Below are 22,257 nucleotides of genomic sequence, written 5' to 3'. Positions count from 1 at the left end.
TGCCACAGAAGTATATTGTTTTTTTATTCTGTATACACAAATATATAAAGTTGAACTTACACACTTCCTGCAACAGTTGCTCTGGTTCGGCCCTCCGAGCCGGCTGCTCTCTTTTTGAAGAACTTCACTCGGTCCCCTTTGACGAGGTTTTCCAGAGGGATTAACTGAGTACCGGTTCTTTTCATAAAGCCTGAGATCTTCTTCACAGCTTCAGAGCCTCGCTGTCGTCCTGTCGTCTTCTCCTTCTGTCCGTGCAGCCCTCACGATCAACACTCTGGAGGTTTCTGTAAAAAGGAGGAAGTGGATTCAGCTTCTAGGTGTCCTGAAGAACTTCACTGCAGCTTCGTTGTTTTTATTTGAACCTACAAAAAGAGGGGAAAAAAAAAGGTTGTGTGATCCAAGCGGCTCTGATGAGGGGGAGATAATCAAAGTCTTCAACGTCACCTGTGAGCTTCAGGAAGCCTTCGTCATCATCGTCACAGCTCGTCATCGTCGGTGAGCTCCATCTCCTGCAGTTCATTTAAAGACAGGTTCGACCACACAGACACACGCTGGCTTTGTTTTTAGACATAACAGAACACAAACACCTCGACTGGGATTTATTTGCTGTGCTGCACAATAAAATAAACAGACTAGCTTTAATTCAGTGGGAAAAAAAATCAATAGATCAGTTTCCATTTACAATCTTCTTCATGAACAGTTTTTAATCTGTCAGATTTGTAGGAAAAAAAATAATTCCATAACATCAGAATGATACTAAAACAAAATAAACTTTATTGGTGCATTATTTTTAACAGATTTTTTTTTTTTTAAATCGTCATTAAAGTCTCCAGTAGGAATGTTTTTTCTTTCTTTTTTAATGACTAGTAAAATGTAGCAGCAGCTTCACATGAACATAAATGAATCCTCCTCAACGAGTGTTTCGTGCAGGAAGAACTTGAGTCAAAGTGAGTGAAATGTTCCTCGGTGAGTGTTGGATTTACGACAGAGATCCCTGCGTGCAGTACAGCTGGTAAACGGTTCTGCTCAGAGCCGGACCCACGTTTCTGGAAAACAAGGAAAGAAACCAATTCGGCATTTAGACCCTTAAACATACACGAATCACTGGAACGTAACAGAATGAAACAGGAGTCAAACTTCCCTCTACAAACCTTTTGAGCTTCCCGTATCGGACGGAGGAGAGAAGTTTCTCTTTCTCTGCTTCACTCTTACACTTTTCATACGCCGTCAGAAGACTGAGGACGAGACGGATTTAAGAAACGAGGCAACATCTCGTCACACACCAGACGGAAAAAAAAACAACCTTTAAATCTGCACACACGTCACACATCTCTCTCTGTCCTCACTTCCTGTCTGTGTCTTACACTGTTACCTGTCAAAATAAAAGCATCTGTCACGAAACTGTGACAGGAGTTACCTGAGAGGCGTGCTGTGGTGCTCCAGTATGGCCGCCGCCTTGTCTCCAGACAAACCGCTGATCTGCATCAGCTGTCGGGCAAACACTTCTCTCACCGTCTGACACTGGAGGAAACAGAAAAACACCTCAAGTCATGTCACACATCTTTTTTATCTTTCTTTTTTGAAACAGATTCGTGGAAACGTGATGATTAGAGATCCTTCGTTCTCACACACACACACACACACACACGCACACACACACACACCCACCTTGTTTTTGACAGCGCCGTGGTTGAACTCTGCAAAAGAAATGAGCGAGCAGGAGGGGAAGCCTCGCTCGTCCCCGTCGCCTCGCTCGTCTCCCTCCAGCTCTCTGGAGCGGCAGATCAGCGTGCGGTTCTGCAACAGATTTGATTTGTTAGAACGGTGAAATATATGAATATTTACGTTCCCTGATGACCCCGTTAACAAGTATCATCGGTCCTATTTCTCTCGAGCAGCTTCAAACAAAAGACAACTGCAGATTTTTCTACAAAAATGTTCCTCCTGCAACGTAAAACCAATCTAGTCGCACATTTTCTGAGTAGATTTAACATCTTCTTTTATTTAATTATTACTCTGTACTACTCATAACGTATTGTTTTGTATTTTATTACACTTAAATGTGTAACTTTGCTGCCTTCTCGGTCAGGTCGCCGTCGAAAAGACACTTTTATCTCAACTGTTTCTTTTACCTGGTTAAATCAAAGTTCGATAAATTGACATAAATAAACTTTTGAAAGAAGAAACTGGTAACTAAATACTAATTTTCCATCCACACTCAAAGCAGTAAGAACAGAACTCAGGAAACACAAATGAGGAAACAACAGAGGTCAAAATTAGTGTCAATAAAATACTAAAATAAAGTACACAGTTATGCCAACTTATAAAACCAACTAAAATGTATAAATAAACAGTCAAATAAATCAATACAATTCACTCACATAAAATATTTAAATAGAGTAAACAACTATATATTTGTAAGTAAAATAACTCAAATTCAATTAAAATTCAAATAAAATACAAAAATAGCTATATCACGAAGTAAAAACAGGTCAAATGTATAAACAGATAATTGAAAAATTTCATAAATAGTTCTTTTTTTTTTTTCTTTTTTTTTTTTTACAAAGCATTGAAAAAGTATTGGTAAATGTGTGTGTGTGTGTGTGTGTGTGTGTGTGTGTGTGTGTGTGTGTGTGTGTGTGTGTTCACCTGGTACAGTCTGCTCAGGTATCGTGTCATGACGGTGAGATAAGCCGCCGACTCCTTCACGTCCTGAACTCTCTTCACGAAGAATCCGTCAACCACCTGAAGAAGGCGGAGCATCACGAGGGTCAGCGAGAGGTCAGCGAGAGGTCAGCGAGAGGTCAGCGAGGGGTCAGCGAGAGGTCACGTCAGGTCACATTCACACAGAATAATCTCCCGGACGGCGATCCGGCACCGAAACGGGAAGCGTGCCGACTCTCACCTGCGTGTTGACGATGGCCTGCTGCAGCGTCGCTTCAGGTAAACTCAGGTGAGCAGCGGCCGAGCCGCACTCCTCCACCAGGTAGACGGGCCGCCGCAGACCGCAGCGCTTCAGCCGGAACTGACGGAGGGAAGAACCGCAGTCGTCTCATAGTTACAGTTAAAACGGAGCTCTGAGCTCGTAGCAGGAGGCAGAAACAAGGTGTTTTTTTCATTTTTGAAACTTGTAGTTGAGCCACAGGTTTTTCAAACAGCTTCCTCTTCATACAGCTACACTGCAAAAAACTGCGGACTACAATCATTTTCCTTTTAGATTTTAAATGTTCTTTCTCAGGCAGATCGTGTCACTTCGTTAGAATGAAAAACACAATTATAGATCAAATAAAAAAGATGAATAAAAACAAATCCCAGGCCGCCGAACCTTCTGCTCCCTGAAGCGCCCGTCGATGATGCTGCCACACAGGTCGTCCATCCTCTTCCTCTCCACGATGTAGTCGAGGACGAGCTCCCGGCCGGCCGGAGCCCTCAGCTGACCTGGAGCATCATAATTCATATTTTATGAGTATTAATGCAGACTTACAGCGTGTTGCAGCTCATGTCTGGTTTTACTTCTTTGATCTCTACTGTAATTGGATTATTATAATTAATACTGTAACTACAGTGATGTTTTAACACATCATAGCACAAAGTAACCCAAAAAAAAAAGGGTTCATATTATTTGTTTTTCTTTCATTTTTTACCAACTTTTCTGTAATATTTCACCCCATTTCTGTGACTTTGTTAAAGTATTTTAAAGTAGGAAGAACCGACGTGCACAGGAGCTGCGCAGCTTGTGAGCTACTAGACTTTAAAGTTGTAATATAAAGAAAGAATTACGTTTCCAGGCCTGGAAATTACTAATTTCAGAACTTTTTCCAGGAGTTTCATGACCGCGGGACAAATCAAACTGCACCGTTGCACCACATCAGTTTTCTAATCCTTCTTCAAGGAATTTTCTTTCTCTTTACTTTAATTATGTAAATATAAGCAGATTATTTTCAAAAAGGTTTCGCTCAGATTTAATTTTGGTCATATCGTCCTCCTGGCTGCGTTACCTGGAACAGGTGCGACCTTCTCCTTCGCCACCCACAGGAAGTCTCCCACGTTCAGTTTCCTGACGTGGAAGCTGACTCCGTTCCTCTGAAGCTCTTTGACCAGCTCCTGCTTACAATGGTTGCTGCCGCTGCAGAGACAAAATCAACACGTCGGGAATTACATGAGAGCGGATCCAAAAAGTTCAGAGGCTGCTCCTGTCGCTTGACGAGCAGAGTCGAGCTCGTTAGCAACGGGAACGTTAACGCGAGGAACTCAGGTGTTGATGTCGATCCAGAGACGACACTCTGAATACTTCCTCACCAAGTATTCAGAGACGTTCAGACGCGTCTCTGAATACGTCCTCGTGACGTTCAGACGTATCTCTGAATACGTCCTCATGACGTTCAGACGCGTCTCTGAATACGTCCTCATGACGTTCAGACGTATCTCTTACCCGGTGATCTCGATAAAGTCAACACACAGTATAATTTCGTAGGTTCCAGGCAGGAGACATTCTCCGTTCGTCCTTTGCGAATTCGGCTGTTGTCCCGACAAACTCGTCCCTCCCGCGTCCCTCGTCGGCTCCACGACTCGCTCCGCGGGACTGTTGAGGGGAAACAGAGGAGGATGTGTTCACGCTCTACGAGTACGATTTCCACCCGTCTTTGGGTTTCCACTTACGGCATCCGGTCCTCCTCTTCGTCGCTGCCGGTCAGGTCCACGGCTGCGGTGCCACCGTCCTCTTCTTCTTCTTCCTCCTCTTCTCCTCCTCCTCCTCCTCCTCTTCTTCCTCCTCCTCCCCTGCTCCCGACCGCCACTCCATCTTCCTTCGGGTCGTCTTCAGCGAGTCGCTTTGCTGACGCGAGTCGCTCGGCCAAAGTCAGACCTTCTTCAGTGAGCGAATACCTGAGACGAAGCAGGAAATCAACACATTATCACGACACTTCTGTTGCAATATTACTGTGATTTTAAAACCTTTTGACCTTTGAGTATTGTGATATGAAAAAAATAACTTTGTCAACATCAGTTTTATCTGATAAAAAAAAATGGTCTGCTCGCTTCAGTCATTTTTTATTGCAGCAAAATGGGATCTTTGCTAAAAGCCTGTTATACATGTTACAGTTGTATAATAGATTAACAAATACATGGCATCCGTGTATCAATTTAAAATTTCAACATGCCGAGTCAAATTTCTTATCTTAATCCAGTCAAATCTGAAGATGTCGTTTTTAATACAAAGCAAATCCAATTTAGAGTTTTTTTGTTATGTGTAGAAAGTAAACTGCCGTGTGCACCTTGCGGGATTGTGGGTCTTCATCAGGAGGTTCTTCTGGATCAGAGTGCTGACCGAAGCCCAGGCCGTGTATTTACTGCCGAGGTCCGGCTGCAGAGACACGAAGAGGAAGCTGAAATTTACAACAAAAAAACTGACGACACGCGGACGGAAGGATCGACGGCGGAGATAAAAACTCACCGCGGTGAAGGATTTCTCACAGAGAGGCTGAGCCTCCGCTTGTAGCTCCATCTTGAACATGAAACCTTTGTTGCCGGGGATCTGCAGAGAGGAAGACGATGGTGAAGAGGAGGGTGAGAGAGAGAGAGAGAGAGAGAGAGAGAGAGAGAGAGAGAGCGAGAGACCCACACTCTGAAGCTGAACTTTGAAGTAGAAAGATGAACCTGAGAGTGTCTGTGGAGAGTGAGCAGCACGGCGTATCCTCCAGACCTCTTCTGAGGCACGTACTCCCTCTTCTTCTTCCTCCCTCCTCCTCCTCCTCCTCCATCATCTGCAGTGTTCTTCTGCCAGGAAAGAAAGTTTAACATCCTGTCATTTAAACAATCAACACATTTTATTTGAAAGCTTTTAGATTTGACATATTTATTCTTTGATTGGAGGATGATTCTGTTAACTCAGTAAATAATTGAACACGTGAACTCGCTGACAGGTTTGAAAGGGCTTTTTTTCTTTTCTGTTTTTTTGCCAGAATGACACCATTTATCATCCACAAACTGTAGAAAACAGAAATCACCGTCGTGTCCTTGAACGCATCGTGTGCACCAACGCTTATTGTCATATTTCAATCAGGGAAACTAATAATAATTGAATCATTGTAACGAAAATGCTGCTTTTGGTCTGAAAATATTGTTTATTTTGACATTTCTGACTAATATTAACTACAAAGAAACTTTATTCCATGAATTCCTCTGTTTTTAAATATTATGATGCTGAACTGGTGGGAACTGTCTTTATTGTCCTGTTTACCTTCCTGGAGGGAGCCAGGATGTTGTTGTTGTCCGGTCGGCCAGGAGGGGGCGCTCCTGTTGGTAGAGTGTGAATAGGAGCACCTGAAGCAGAAGAAACCGTGAAGACACACAAGTCTCTGGTTAGTTCAACAAACTTTAAGCTCAGCCGGCTTTAAAAGTTTAATAAAACATCTTAACATCTTAACATTGATTAATTTTACCTTAAAGTATGAGAGCCAAAATATAAGGAGGACTTTTTAAAATGTGTCTCTTAAGGAAAAAATTCTAAATGTCAAGAATAAAGTGGAAAAGTATTTCCACTTTAAAATTAAAAAGAGTAATTTTGAGAAAAAACTCAAAATATTCAGAAAAAAGTCGAAATATCAAGAAAAACGTCAAAATGTCACAAATGATGTGAAAATACTATTTTGAGAAAAAAGTCAAAGTGTCGAAGAAAAAAATCTAGTTGTTAAGAATTTGGTTGAAATTTTCTAGAATGAAGTTAAAATTATATTTACAGAATTAAAATGACATTTCAAGATTGAAGTCAAACTTTTCAGAGTAAATCAAACTATGTGATTCTACAAGATGCTTTGTGTAGATGAACAATTGTACATCAGTATCGGTTTTAATGGACAGATTCACGGGTTCCAGCTGAAGCCAACGCTTCACCTTTATCGTTGAAATGAAATATTTTATTTTTTTAAATATATTCTTATAGGTTTGTAGTGTTTATATAATCTATTTCTCTTATCAAATCCGTCGTTGTCTATTTCTCTCTGATATTTCCCCTTCATGTGTTATTCACAGAAACGTTTCCCTTCTTCAGCCGACCTGAAGCTGATCCGTGAATATTTCTGTCTCGTGTTTTGCATGACAACAATCTGGTCTTTTTGATCCGCTGCGTGTAAACATCACCTCACCGTCGTCTCCGCGGTGTCGCTGCAGCTTCTGGTCCAGTATTTTACAGATGCCGTCTCCGAAGTTCTGCAGGATCTTCGCCTCTTTGGCGTTTTGTAGCGGCAGCGGGTATTTATTCAGAGAGTTGATGGCCTGGGGAGGAAAACAAAAGCACAAAAAAACCCACACAAATGAAGATAAATGATCTGTTTATGATGATTTCTCAACACGTCCTTTTTTTTTATAACTTTAGTTTCCTGGCAGCACTTATAAGGTTTTGTCTTGTGTTTGCTATAAAACCTGCAGATTAACAGTTTACACTTAAATATTATGACTTTTATCCTAATTTTTTGCTTTTTGCTTCATGTTTTAATCACTGTTGTTAATGTTTTAATCATTTTGAATTGTTTTTAAACGTCCTTTTTTGTTTGTTTAGATGGTTTTCTGTTGGTGCAACTTCGTGATTACTGAACGCATTTCAACGTGGACTCATTTCACATCAGAAACAAGAACTTTGTGCACTAACTGGGTTACTGTTTGTTATTTTTAATGACCCTAAAACTGCCTTCCAGTAAAGAATTCCTTTCAAACATGTGTTTCACTCCAGCAGCTCCATGTTCACCTTCTGGTAGGTGTACTGGATCTTCAGGCCTTTCTCTCTCGCCTCGTCCCGGAGCTCCGTCAACCACTTGAGGAAAAGCGGGTTCGGGCAGGACGGCAGGGCTCGTTTCCGACCCAGCCGAACCGGCTGCGGAGCGGACATCCCCTCTCGGACCTGTCAGGACGAAGAGGAGGCGGCGGACTGACTGAATAACGTGTTTAAAGACGACTTCTGCCAACACAAGCTAACCTTAGCGGAGCCTAATTAGCCTCGTTTGAACGTTTGCAACAAAAAAAAAAAAAAAAAAAAAAAAAAAAAAAAAAAAAAAAAAAAAACGAGCCACGAAGCAACAAGAAGCAACAAGAAGCTCTTTTTATCCGAGAAAAGAGAAAGATAATGTGGTGATTCTGTCTGGTAACACAACTCACCTTTCAACTTGTCACTTTGCTGAAGCTGCTTGGCGCTTTCTATTCAAAGACACGAAAGCACTTCCTTGTTGACATCAGTCACGTGATCGAGACCGGAAGGCGGATCAAAGGGAGACTCCCGTTAAACAGTGACACCTAGCGGTCAGATCAGCAACAACATGACCCCGCGTCGACAAAGAAACGTGAAAGTGAGCAAATAATAAATGAATTCGTTTTATGAATGAGCAGGAATGTGTTGCGCTTTGTTGATATTCAATTTTAAACGTATAGTCTATTGAGAAAATTAAATAATTTCCTTATTTGTTCCTCTTTTTATGCACACGCTCAAAACATCAGGGACATTGCAGGTGATTCCTCCCTCACAAGATCAGAATAACAAAATAATAAGAATATAATAAAATAAATTAAATGAAACCGTACAAGAAAGAAAAGATGAATTAAAAACAGAGTATTTAAATAATGTACAAAAAGACACAACCTTGAACAGTCATAAATCCTAAACTGTGATTATTATTTTCACAATCTTATTATTTTTTTTATTTTTTTTAAATCAAACCAGATGTTTGGCTTTTTATTAAAGATGAAAGAAATCAAAATATTTGAAGATTAAGTCTCTGTGGATTGAATAAACAGTTGCTCATTAACACTAAAGACAGCTGAGGCCGATGTGTTTTGTTTTTGGTCACAAATAAATGTGTTGGAATTATAGATACACAATAAAATGATGATGTAATTTAGTCATTACAGTTTATTCTGAAGAGGATTTCAATTTAATGTTAATCCTTCCAGCTGTTGTGGAGAAATGTCATTGCAACTTTATTTTTGACGCTGGAGGAAAAAGAATCGGAGGATCACTGGTAATTTATTCAGAATATAAATGAACTGATGGAAGCATCAGAAAAAATAAAATGTTCAGAAAATATGATCATAAACATGAAATAAATAGCTGCCGTCTTGTGCAACTACATTCTTCTTCAAGACCGTTATCTGGCTGCCGCTGAGTCCTCCTTCGAGTGTCCTCAGGCTGAAGCTGAGTTTGCTGGAATCCTCCAACAAGACCGGACAGAGGCCAGGAATCCAACCTCACCCTCCGAGCAGCAGCCGCTCTCTCAAACACACAGACACACTCGCAGCGAAAAGCTCCTGAAAACGGAGCGTAATTAGTGAATAACAGCTGCAAAACACAAGAAGGTGCTGCGAAATGGAAGCCATCAAAACAAGAAGAGGGCCGTGGAACGAGGCACGAAAGGTGAAATATAGATACGGGAAGATTTGCACTGAAAATTCAACCAAAGAGAATTATTTGTCAACTTTTTTTACATACAAACTCTGTCAACGGGAAGGAAAAAGTCCCTTTAACAGGAGGAAACCTCCCTAAATCTTTTGCCCAGTATCGGATGAAAACAGACATTTCAAAGGCCTCATTATGGAACAACACTTTTAGCTTCTCGTACTTCACCTCAAATCAGTTCGTGACAACAAAAAAAAAGAGAAATCACACATGCTGTAATATATATTACTCCCTTTAATGAATAAAGTATTTTTCATAGAAAAAAAACTTCCGGCCGTACAGAGAAGCCCGATGATAATATTCACACGCAGCACAAAGGAAAGGAAAAACAAGCAGCGGCTGTGAGACGTGTAGGAAGACTCAGACGAGCCTGAAACGTCTGAAGTCAACGAGAAGACGTCCTCGTGGCAGATGTGAAGACCTGAGACGCCAGATGACCAGGTCGGACCGGGTCGGACCGGGTCGACGAGGCTCGCAGGATGTTCAGGTGACAGATAACAACCTAGACATGTCTTAAAGAGTCCGTTTCAGTGACGCAGCACCATATTAGAACATTTGAGCTCATCTGTGTACATACGAGTCTCATTTTCTGCATTATTTCATTCTTTACACAAAGTAGATGCCCGAATCCAAACACACATACATTCATAAATATACATGTATATATACACTACATATAGTTGCTATGCAACCCGTCTCCACCTCCTCCTCCTCCTCCATGTCCATCGGTCCCATTCTTCATCCTGAGTTGATTTTCTGAGCCTCCTCTTCCTCCTTACTGCCCTGCTGACTCGGCGGAATCGTCGCTGTCGACTTCCTCAGGAGAACCTGGCGTCGACCCTCCGGCTGACCCTCCCTCTCCTCCCTCTCCCCCTCCCCCTCCTCTCCTCGCCGCCTTCCCCCTCAGCAGCGGGCTGTCGGGGTGAAGCGAGTGCAGGTGGACGAGCAGCTCGTCCTGCGCTCCGGCCGTGTGGCCGCACTCCTCGCACACGTACAGCTTGTTGCGTCGCTCCTTGTAGGCGTACTTCAGGGTGACGCTGTGGATCTTCTTCATGTGGGACTCCAGCGAGCAGCGCTGCGTGAAGGCCTTGTCGCACAGGGTGCACTTGTACGGGCGCACGCCTGTGGGTGAATTCAAAGGAAACGTCAATGAGCCTCCATCCGTCTGTGACCTCTCTGTGTGTGTGTGTGTGTGTGTGTGTGTGTGTGTGTGTGTGTGTGTGTGTGTGTGTGTGTGTGTGTGTATTACCTGTGTGTGTGCGAACGTGTCGCTTGAGGTCGAAGGTGTCGTTGAAGCCTTTGTTGCAGAAGCTGCACAGGTGCCTCTTGGTATCGTTGTGACACTTGACGTGTCGGTTCAACATCCGCTGGTACTGAAATGTCTTCTGGCAAACCTGAACACAGCAAACCGCACGTTTCACCTCAGAATTTGAACACACATTAAAGGAGTTTTACTTGTAAACAAACATGTTTACATTCAGAGTTTACTTCCATGTCTGCTGGCTGTGATCGTGAAGCGCTTCCGGGACCGTGTTATATTATTTATAGGATTTTACACTTGAAATTAACCTGAATTGAGTTGACATGCGCTCAAGACGTGTTAAAAACTTCGCTCTGCAGTGATACGGTCACAAATTCTACCTTTAAATGATGTTTCATTTTGATCCGCGTCCGTTTATTATTTTGATGGATTTTGATTTAAAGCTAAAACTCGTACCTGGCAAGCAAACACTGCTTTCGTCGGCGTCGACAAACTTTCACTCGGACCTGTTGATCTGATCACCATGGAGACCGCCTCCGGCGAGGACGGGCTTGTCGTCGGGGCGACCGGCGTCGCGACGGCGGGCGGGGTCACGGGTGGCGGAGCGGGAATAGGAGGAAGAGCGAGAGGAAGAAGAGCGGGATCGGGGGGTAACTCGCCCGTAGTTACCTGAGATGGAGAGAGCGAAGATTATTCATATTAGAGTTCCATTTTAAAACTATTCTAATTTATCATGATAAAGACAATATTTCCACCACTTTTCACCATTTTAGGTTCAACAGTGATGAGATTTAAGCCAAAACAAATTCAGTATTTGACAATCTGACACGGAAACAAATCGGCTCTGCTCATTCCTCACCTTCATTTTGGCTCGGACGTACGTGGAGCCGCCCTGCGACCTCCTCCTGACCTCTGACCTCTCCTCCGCCGGGCTGCGGGGTCGGCCGAGCACCGTGCTGGACGGCAGCTCGGCGCACGTTTGCGTGTCGCAGGGAGAGTGTTTGGCGAGGCAGAGGGGCGTGGCCTCGGCGGGGCTGGCTTCCACCTCCATCATCAGGGCGGACGGAGGGAAGATGGAGACTGGAGGGAGAAACAGAGGAAGAGTCGGTGTTCAGTGTTCGTTCTCTTATTCAACCTGAAACACTGAAAAAGAAGAAACACTGAAGACCGGAGTCGTGTTTTCTGGCCGCCGGATGAATCGGAGTCCAACATTCAGTCTCTTTAGCTGCAGCACTTCCCACTCATTGCCAGAGATGCCAAAGATGATGGAGATATTTGAGGTTGTAACTCATAAAAATATTTGGATTTTACTTGATTTATTTCTACTTTGCGGAGAATAAATTGACATTAATCCACAGTACTGTTTTCCTGGACTTATTTTATTATTAAACAGTGTAGTAAGTGATAGTTAGAAGAAGTAAAGATTAAAACACAGCAGAGTGGAAGAATGGTTTGAACTTAACATGCTATTGCGTTGCATTATGGGGAAATGTATGCTACAGTATGTTTGGCTAAACTACAACCGTGAGAACGTCCTGATAAACAGGAATGTCGGATTAATTGATTGAGTGATCATAATTTCCACCATTTTGTCAGATGAATTCAATGACTTCCTGTTTCAAAATAAAAGCCCTTATTTCAAATTAAAAGCCTTCTGGCATTTCAAACACGCTCCAGCCACATAGAAGTGCTTCTAAAACACTTGAGAGCTCCTATAAAAGAGAGAATATTGATTACTTCGTTATTCTAATCAGTACATACACCTCTGTATTGATTCACACTCTGGCTCATAGCACTTCACATCGTGTGCATTGGCAAATAGTTACATAAAAACTAAAAATGCAGCTGATTTATCAATGCAACTACAGTCTAAAAGAGACGCAGGATGAAGCAGAAAGAGGTGAGAGTCATGTAAAGGAACAAAGTGAACAGAGACAGAAAGAGGTAGAAATGTATTTCACAACAGGCAGCCGGATCCGTTGCGCTTTTCTATTGGCACAATCTCTCAATTAGCAAACACGCAGAGTTAAATACGTGTTTGTGCATTTGTGTGTGTGGGCGTGGGTGTGCACATGTTCGGCCCATTGTTTAGTGCGATTTATTTTGCGTGCATATACATGCCTAGAAACACACACACACACACACACACACACACACACACACACACACACACACACACACACACATCCCCATTACAGTTGGACTCGTTGGACCAGACAGTCTTGCAGCACCAGCTCTTCCTCAAACAATCACCTCTGTGGGGAGAATAAAGAGTGTGCATGAGCAAAACCCAACAAACCACCACAGACAGAAAGACTGAGACGACAGTGCAGCGTACAGACGTGGAGGTGTGTGTGTGTGTGTGTGTGTGTGTGTGTGTGTGTGTGTTTAGCCCAGAGGCAGGTGTGGTTCAGAGACAGCGAATCGGATAACTCTGCCGGGCCTCCATCAGATAAAGGCCGAATGTAAATGCAAATGAAGCCCGACAGCGAGCTGTAAAGACTGAGAAGACCTGACAACCGACCTGAGAGGCGGCAGAGTTAACGTTTCCTCTGTGGGTCTGTAGGACGGGTTTACACAGACATGATTAAAATACATCCAAAAATAAAACCGGATATTTTCAAGCGTTTTTGATTCTCGGTGGTACAGACATATTTATGGTTTGATATCCAGCCTTTAAACGGATGTTTACTTTTATTATCAGACAAATCTTTTAGTCATATAATTTATGAAAGAAAAAAAAAATTCAAATTTCCACGCTGTATTTAAGCTTTAATCTCTGTGACAAATAGACGAAATCTGGAATGGAAATGCTATTTTCTCATCCTCCTACAACATATAAAGAATTAGCCTGATGTTACACAACTTCATTCACTGTAAATATATGAGTCAGGCTCATTGACTGTATGTAAAAGTGGACGAAGCTTTTGGCTATGAAAAATGAGGCCAATGCTAAAAAGTGGCATAAAGTGCAATACCACTGAGTGCCATTAGGGATTTCCTCCAAAAAGCTCGTCTCATGGAATACAAAGCCATTACATTTTATTATTATGGTGTCTTATTAGTTTTCTAACAGTCTTTTCGCTACAGGTTTTTGTAGCGACTGACAAACAGATGAACCAACGAATCGTTTTAATACTAATCATGATATCGAGAGAAAACAAACACGTATTCATACATATATTGCTTAATTTACTTATTTGAAATCCATCCATGTATTCATATTAATGGGAAAAAGCTATTTAAGACTTGAGTGGGTGACTTGACTTTTTGGAGCAATAAAAGAATAAAGCATTTAATTCATCATCTACGTTTTAACGCAACTTTAAAATGTCAAAATGTTCAAATGCTGATTTTTTTTGGGGGGGAGATTTGGGTTCAGTGACTTTCTGATGAAGAAGGGAAGAGCTGACCATCCAACTATTGGCTCCTCGAGCTGCATGAGGAGCTTTCAACGCTCCCGATAGCAAGTTCCAGTGACCTTATTCTTGAATGAAAGCCCTCCAGGTATGGTTTAAAATGTAGAGCTCACCGGACTCTCGTGTTTTGTCGAGGAATAAGCACTTAAGACACAACCGGATGATTTCAGAGGCCAGTATCTCCCTGAAATTATTATTATTTTTTTTTTTTTAAATCCTTCTTAATTGCTCCTTCTGTACTGATAGTCTCTGTGGTGACTGCCGCTGGCTGGACATTTAATCTCATCTTGTATTGTTTGTTCACCCCTCCTTCCTCCCTCCCTCAGCCCATGAATGAGGTGTGTGTATGTGTGTGTTCGGGAGGTAAAGGGTGAGGGGGTTCAGAACAACTTCCACTCACACAGAGAGAGAAGCAGGAAGGACAACAAGAGGAAGAAGGAGCTGTGATGCTCAGCATTTTCTTTAATATTTTAGTTTTATTAACGACGCTTAGCTGTGAGAGAAAGAGTCAACACTCGGCAGATAAGTTGGTCAAACACGGTGTGTGAATCTTAGTGTGTATGTGTGTGTGTGTGTGTGTGTGTGTGTGTGTTTGTTTAAGGCGTATTGTCTGCAGCAGTGGGTCCGTTACATTTCCTTCTATCCAATAAACATTAACCTCGCAGCAGCCTCAGGACTGATGCTGGAAACCCCTAAAGAAACGTCTCAAATCTGAAGAAACACTTTGACAGCAGCTTGTCCTGAAGAAGTTTGGACATTTTGGGAAATTCTTTTCTTTTCTTTATGGCACAAATTAGATGAGAGGATCGATACATCTCTCGTGTCTTATACTAAACTAAACTAACCACCATGTAGCTTCACATTCAAGTGATCGAAAAAAAACAATCAGCCTAAAAAACAACAAATATGAAGTCCAACTTTAGATTCATATTTGTTTTAACTGAGTTTTGATTTGTGAAATAAAAGTACGATTTTGTTTAACATTTAGATTTTAAAAACTGAAGAAACAGTTTTATCGTTTCTGTTTTCTATAAATTGAGTTATTATGACAGGAAGATGCAGGGTTACGGATCTTTTTTTTAATGAAAATACAGTCATGAAACTGTGTTCAATCTTTTTATGGATTTATTGACTACTTAAAAAAAAAAATCTGTTGTTAATTTGCATCCTAATTCATTACAGTTAAAAAAAACCATTTTGATATTATCTTGAAAAACCTGTAATAATAATAATAAAAACATGTTTATTCCACTTGAAATTTATATCAAAGCTCAAAAGTGTTTGTCACAGTTAAATCGACTAACATGCAAAATCAGCATCAATCTATGGATCAATAACAGTTGCTTGTTTGTTCTATATTAAGATTTTTTTTTTTCTCTGCTATCAAATTAAAAACAAGGTGAATGTGCGTCTGGAAGTAAGAACAGGGATAAAAACCTGAGTAGAAACTAAACAGAGGCTGACTTCAGACATGATGACCCATCACAAACAGGCCCTGGCACATGTTTGTGGATTATGGGATAAAAATAAACCCCTGCACCTACACACACAAACAGAAAACTGTCCACACTGATGGCATCTGGCGCCTCATAAAAGTATTCAACACGCCTATTTTTTTATGCCAATTATCATACCTCTCTCTCTGTGTGTGTGTGTGTGTGTGTGTGTGTGTGTGTGTGTGTGTGTGTGTGTGTGTGTGTGTGCGTCCTCCTGCGACACACACACAAACACACGCCAGGCAGGAACATCAAGTAACGGCACATACCAGAAACTTTAGCTGAGACCGTTGCTGGGTTCGGTGAGGGTGTTACGCGTAATTACGCATTGACGCTCAAATGTGTTTTTTGTTTTTTTACCTTTAAGAAAAGTTTTCACGGCAAATTTGGACCTCTTTAGCAAAACTTGAATTTTTCTACAACTAAAAGTAATTTTGGTTCTTTCTTTAGTTTAATTCTGAATTTTAAAAAAATCGGGGTTACATAATGTTTTTGTGTAAAAAAAAAAATAACGACAACAAATAGTTGAATCATTTTGTTTTTAGCGCGTAAAAGTTGCTTCCAAGAACTCCACATGGATCAAGCCGACAAAATACCTGCGCGCTTCTATTAAAGTTTTTAAATGTTATTCGACAAGACTGTTGTAAATGTTGTTTCTTACTGCCTGAAAATGAACGCTGGTTCAGTTCATCCAAACGTTCCGGTTTCAAACACCCAAGAGGATGTCAAAGTCAATGATTAAAAGTTAACGGTGATGAGATGAGAAGGAAGAGGCACTGAGAGTGAGAGGGAGAAGGGGGGAAGGGTGAAAGAGAGAGGGTGACAGAGACAGAGAGGTTTAGGGTGTAGTCCGTTACTTGTTATCTGATACCGGCGTGTTCTTACAATAAAAAACTCCGCCGATGGCAACAATGGGGATTGTTCTCAAGAGGAGATAGAAAGAGTTACTGGGAGACAGAGAGGGGTACACTCCCTCTGCTTGTCATTTAAATGTAAATTCGGGGAGGCTAAAACACACACGAGTCGCGGTCAAATTTGACGGTCACTCTCCCACTTTTCACACAGCCAGAGCATGTGTGAGACAGTAATGTCATTATCTGAGTGGGCCGTTAATCCATTTAGTATGTTGACTAATAGCTCAAGAAGACAGATGTGTTCATCTTATTTAACGGATGTAGGAACGAGTTGGGTCTTTAAAAAACACCAAAAAAGTCAATGATCTTCTGTATGAAACACCTCCCTCAAATCACAGCCACGTCGAGTGGTTTAAATATCAGGAATAGGCCGGAACTAGACGAGGGCTGTATAACAGGCCTGTAAGTGGGCTTCATAAGTCAGTGCAGTGATCTGCTGTACGCGGAAGAAGAAGACTGCTATCAGGGGTTGAAGGTCGAGAAAAGCAACGGGCTCTTCTGATCGCGTATGGGCCTCAGCGACAATTAGGAAATAAAAGTGAAGGTACTTTTATTCTGTTGTGGTATAATTTTCGTCACATTAAATTTAAATTTTTCATATTTGAACAATTAAATATTCTAAATAGGATTCAGGATGAGGTCAAAACTTGTTTTGACGGAAATAAAACTGAAATATATATCAAAGGTTAGATTTTACGCAACACGACGTCTCATAAAGGCCTCCAGGAAGTCGGCCCGCTGTGTTTCCCGTTATTCGATGGCCCCGGACTGCATCCCCGTTACAATCCCAACCGGACCCTCAACCTTAGCTGTCACACTGATATCCCTACTGGATCCCAAAACGCGTAAAATCCACAAATCCGTGCGTAAACGTAACCCCCCCCCCTCCAAAAAAAAAAACAAACAAAAAAAACCGCACAGCAACCCCGCCACCGCCATCGCTTGCTTTGCTCTCTCGGTCTTTTTTTTTTTTGAAACAACAAATAGGTCTATGGCTCATTACAGCCGCGTGGACTCACCTGGGATGTAGACGTCCCCTCGTTCATGATCAGGGAGCTCACTCCAGTTCCGCTTTCCCGGCGAAACATTCGCCTTCTTCACCAGAAAGGCCCGCGGCATGCTCAATTAAAAAAAAAAAAAACCGTCGTCCTTGTTTTTAGAGGGAGATTTGCAGAGAAGCGACGTTGGATCACGTCAAAGTTACAAAAAAAAAAAAAAAAAAAAAAGCAGGAAACTGATGTGTTGGAAGGAAACCTGGACGGTGTCCGTCCTTTCTCCGCACACCTTTCTCCTCGTTTCGCAAGCTTTGTCCCGCTTTTTATCTCCTATTTCCCCGTTAAAGCAGATTCCTCTCAGCCAGATTTCCTCTAAAAACAGAAAAGTCTCACGGTGTCGGCACAGGTGAGTCCGCTCAGGTGAGCCACCGGGACAGGTAAAGACGAATTCCAGCCCGCTGCGCTCTGAAATAACGGGAGCGAGTGTGAGTGAGAGAGGGAGAGAGAGGAGGGAAAAAAAATACCCTGATCTCACAGGACAGAGGTGGGTCGACAGGCAGCGCAGGTACTCATTTAAAAAAAAGCAGGAAACCGGCGCCAGCGCGCATGCGTGCAGATATAACGGTGACAAACAGCGGTGGGTTAGGCCTCTTTATACCTGCTGAACCGGTTTACCCCTCCTTCCTCTCAGTCTCAGCCTTTCCTCTCCACCTCTTCTCCATTCCGCTTTAAGGTGTGGGGAGAATGACAAGAAACGCGGGGAACGATGTATGTGTGAAAGGGCAGTTATACAATAAGAACACACTTTCCTTCTAGAGATGCAATAAGGTGTCCTTTTTTTTTTTTTTAACCCCAAGTCAGAACAGAGATCCATACATTGGATATTTTCAGGTAGTAAGAGGTCAAAGGTCACCATCTCTTTGTTTCACCATTTTTAAAGCAAAAAAAACAAAAACCCACGTTGACAGTTCAGAGGACTCTTGTCCAGATTTCATGATGAATCACTGACACACATGTTTATCATGTTCAGAGAACATTGCAGCTTGAATGATGTTAAAGTGTAAATTTGGCACACAGCAGCATCACAGCTGTTAGTCCATCTGCAGATATTCAAATGAGCCCTCAAGGGATTGGTTGTTTGCCCCCACCTCACCCTCCCTGCTGTGTGTTTACCGTCCCCTACTGCTCAGTCACTGTTCTTTTCTTTGTAATTAACCCAAAAACGCACGTACACACACACACACACACACACACACACACACACACACACACACACACACACACACACATGCACACACACACACACACACACACACAAAGCATGTCATCAATGGCCACTCGAAACTCAACACGGTGACGAGCAGACAGAAAGTCTCTCTGACATCACTAACAGAGTCCCTCCTGTCTGTTTTTCCTTCTCGGTGCAGTGACCTCATATTTAAGACATAAAACAACCTGCAAGTGTCACCAGACAGTCAGGTGAACCCCCCCCCCTCCCCCCCGGGGTCAAAGGTCAAAGCTCATGGCGACCTCACAAAAACACACTTGTGGCCATAACTCACAGCTTTAAACTCCTTTTCAGGTAAAAAAAAAAATTCTATGAACAGTGATGATGTCCCAAAGGTCAAAGGTCAAAGGCTCAAGAGTCAACTTCACTACAATGTCATCAGCAGGAAGCAACGACCTCCATGAGGAAGTATTCAGAGTGTCGTCTCTTGATCAACATCATCACCGAGTTCCTCACGTTAACGTGACCGCTGGTACCTGAACATTAGTGATTTCACCGAGGACGTGAAACTGGAGCAGAGAAACGTCAGATTTTGGGGTGAAATTCTGAGAAATGGTCGACAGAGACCGTTGAAACGCTTCGGAAAGTCTCCGGCGATGAAGCAACTAGCCGGGCGAGGTGCTTCTGAGTGACCTTTCAAGAAGAGGCGGAGCTTCACCGTCCGAGACCGAAGAATGCGCATCAGGTCAGGAGACACCAGCTGGGTTTTCTCTGACGTTGTGTCACCGTTAAATTTGTCCCCCAGAGTGAGACTGTCCACACCGAGTTCTACCGGGACCTTCTGAGGGAAAACGTCCGCTGCGAACCACCTGAACTGTGGCACCATGGCAACAGGATTCCCCAACACACTGCTCACAGCACGTTGTCAGGTTAAATTACACAATCTTACCTCCCTGCAGCTTTTTTTTTTTTTACATTTGAAAATTTGAAAATTGAAATCACAAATTTTCACGTCACCAGCATACAACAATGTATTCATGGAATTAACTAAGAAATCACTTTTGTTTTGTTGTCACTGCTGCTTACGTGGCATTTAAAGCAGGTTAAGGCGGATATTTTATTAGTGACTTTTTTGTTGTTTTCTCCCCTCTGCCAACAACAGCGAGTCTGCACGCCCAGATAAACAAATCTAGCATTCAAAATATGCAAAATAAAACTTGATGGGGTTGGTCAGCGGTTGAGTCCTGTGCATGTGAACAGAGGAGGAGGAGTGGTGCAGTATGAAGGCATGAATGAACGGTATGCTGTCCGGGCTGTCGGAGTGGTTCGGGCAGATGGAGTCACTTCTAACTCCTACGCCTCCTTCCTAACTGTCATCGATACCGTTTTGTTATTTTTCTTTATCATCTTTCTCGAGTCTTTGTCCCCACAGAAAAGCCTCAAATATCAAGAGTTCCCGTTTTGCTTTCTCTCTGAAGGCCCTCAAACCAGCCTGCAGACAGACTGAAGCTGCTTAAAAGAAAGACAGAAAGGTGTAAAGTTTAGTTTACATCGGTTCAACCTGATCAGTGACCTCGTCTCTTGGGTAGCCTCTTCCGGACCTATTTCTATTTTCCGGATATATCTAATTAATGATGGAGTTATTTCCAGAAGGACCACCTAATGACACCATCATGAATTTACTGACTTAATAACATGCTCAAATAGACAATGTTAGCAGGCCATGTTTACAGTCTTAGTTTAGTGTGTTAGTGTAAAACATTTGCTGCTTAGCACTGAGCTCAAAGTGGAGCTACAACTGAGGATGATGGGAAGGTTGTTGTTTTTTTAAACGAGTGAGTGAAGCAACAGATGAATTGGACATTTTAACCCGATTATGGTGCTATATGAGAATTGTTCCATCATAAGTTAAGAATGTGTCATTTGTAAAGCATCTTAAATGTTTAAATAATAAAGTTACTACTTGACTGTTAAAAAGTCAAGAGAAACTATGAATTTAAGATTTTACCTATTACATATGGTTGTTTTTTTAATCTGGTGAAACAGAAGTGATGACATCTGACTTTCCACTGAGCATCACCATCGACCTCCTTATTTCGGTTTCGACTTTCGATTCTCCTGAACTGCCTCTCTTTCTTTCTCCCTCCTTCGATCTGTTAGCGTCATGTTATCGTAGCAGATCTGTCTGTATACTTTATTTTTAAAGTCTCTGTTTTCTCAGCGATGGGTGCGAGCACTGGTCAGGTAACATACCTGTGTATTTTGTGCATGTTCTGTGCGTGTCGGCATGCAGTTTACTCCGAGTAAAACATATCTCCTCCTCTGCTGCCTGGTTTACCGGAACAGTTGACATATGAACTCGATTTGTTTTTCCGGTAAAGAAATAAAATAAAAATAAAAAGACTTTGGACCGCTACGAGGCAGAAGGAGTCAGTCAGTCGACACCTGTTGAGATTTTGAGGAGGTAACAGGTGTTTATTAAAGCTGCAGTAACGCATTCTTGGCCACAGGGAGGGGCAGCAGAGAGAAGCTGTAAAACACAGCACATGCAGTATACACTGCTCATAAAAATAAAGGGAACACTTAAACAACACATCCTAGATCTCAATGAATGAAATATTCCAGTTGAAAATCTTCACTCATTACATAGTGGAATGTATTGAGAACAAAATAACATAAGAATGATCAATGGAAATCAAAATCATTATCCATGGAGGTCTGGATTCAGAATCATACTCAAAATAAAAGTGGAAAAATCAGATCACACGTCTCCCGGTGGACCGGCCTGTCTCCTGGTATGTCCTCCGTCCTCTTGACACTGTGCTGACAGACACAGCAAACCTTCTTGCCACAGTGTACATTGATGTGCCATCCTGGATGAGCTGCAACCTGAGCAACTTCTGTGGGTTGGAGACACCTCATGCTACCTCTAGTGGTGAGGACACTGGCAAAATGCAAATGTGACCAAAAATCAGCCAGAAAGGACGAGGACAGAGAAATGGTCTGTGGTCACCAACCGTAGAACCGTTCCTTTATAGGGTTGTCTTGATAATTGCCTCATTTCCACCTGTTTGTTCCATTTGTACAACAGTAGGTGAAACTGATTCACAATCAGTGTTGCTTCCTAACTGGACAGGTTGATTTCACAGAAGTGTGATTGACTTGGAGTTACATTGTGTTGTTTAAGTGTTCCCTTTATTTTTTTTTTAGCAGTATATAACCTAAGGAATGTGAATCCAATTTTCTGTCTTTGATTTTGTGCCCAAGAATTTATGAGAAACATGTTTGTCTGATAAAACAAACACATCGACTGTATCAGCTTGAAATGTATTATTATTTGTGTGTTTAAATCCCCCAAAAGTCTGTTTAGAACCATGTTAACATGAAGATCACGGCTTCAATCTGTCACCAAACACAAACACTGAGTCAACCAAGATCTGTACCTGGTTAAAAAAAAAAATAGTCAAAGGGGGTAACGAAGAGGCATCAAAAGGCCTCTTTGATT

General features: G+C 42.1%; 2 protein-coding genes across 2 annotated transcripts; both read right to left on the bottom strand.

Moving 5' to 3' along the window:
* Positions 1 to 783: 783 nt before the first annotated feature.
* Positions 784 to 8,222, bottom strand: mus81 (MUS81 structure-specific endonuclease subunit). Its single transcript, XM_069172160.1, has 17 exons — positions 8,149 to 8,222; positions 7,742 to 7,894; positions 7,143 to 7,272; positions 6,239 to 6,321; positions 5,656 to 5,775; positions 5,453 to 5,533; positions 5,274 to 5,362; positions 4,660 to 4,884; positions 4,433 to 4,582; positions 3,999 to 4,126; positions 3,326 to 3,438; positions 2,906 to 3,025; positions 2,650 to 2,745; positions 1,669 to 1,797; positions 1,418 to 1,521; positions 1,152 to 1,235; positions 784 to 1,046 (listed from the first exon to the last, which is right to left on the bottom strand). Exons 2-17 carry the CDS (start codon positions 7,880 to 7,882, stop codon positions 980 to 982), a joined length of 1,860 nt encoding a protein of 619 aa, XP_069028261.1. The 5' UTR covers positions 7,883 to 7,894; positions 8,149 to 8,222; the 3' UTR covers positions 784 to 979.
* Positions 8,223 to 9,661: 1,439 nt separating this feature from the next.
* On the bottom strand, positions 9,662 to 18,034 carry ovol1a (ovo-like zinc finger 1a). Its single transcript, XM_069172173.1, has 5 exons — positions 17,549 to 18,034; positions 11,560 to 11,780; positions 11,157 to 11,369; positions 10,689 to 10,833; positions 9,662 to 10,561 (listed from the first exon to the last, which is right to left on the bottom strand). Exons 1-5 carry the CDS (start codon positions 17,646 to 17,648, stop codon positions 10,215 to 10,217), a joined length of 1,026 nt encoding a protein of 341 aa, XP_069028274.1. The 5' UTR covers positions 17,649 to 18,034; the 3' UTR covers positions 9,662 to 10,214.
* Positions 18,035 to 22,257: the final 4,223 nt, after the last annotated feature.

Source organism: Embiotoca jacksoni, unplaced genomic scaffold (assembly GCF_022577435.1).
Source record: "Embiotoca jacksoni isolate LCO1_2020_lvr unplaced genomic scaffold, fEmbJac1.0.p SCAF_51, whole genome shotgun sequence".
NCBI lineage: Eukaryota > Metazoa > Chordata > Actinopteri > Embiotocidae > Embiotoca > Embiotoca jacksoni.
This window is presented reverse-complemented; position numbering and strand designations above follow the sequence as displayed.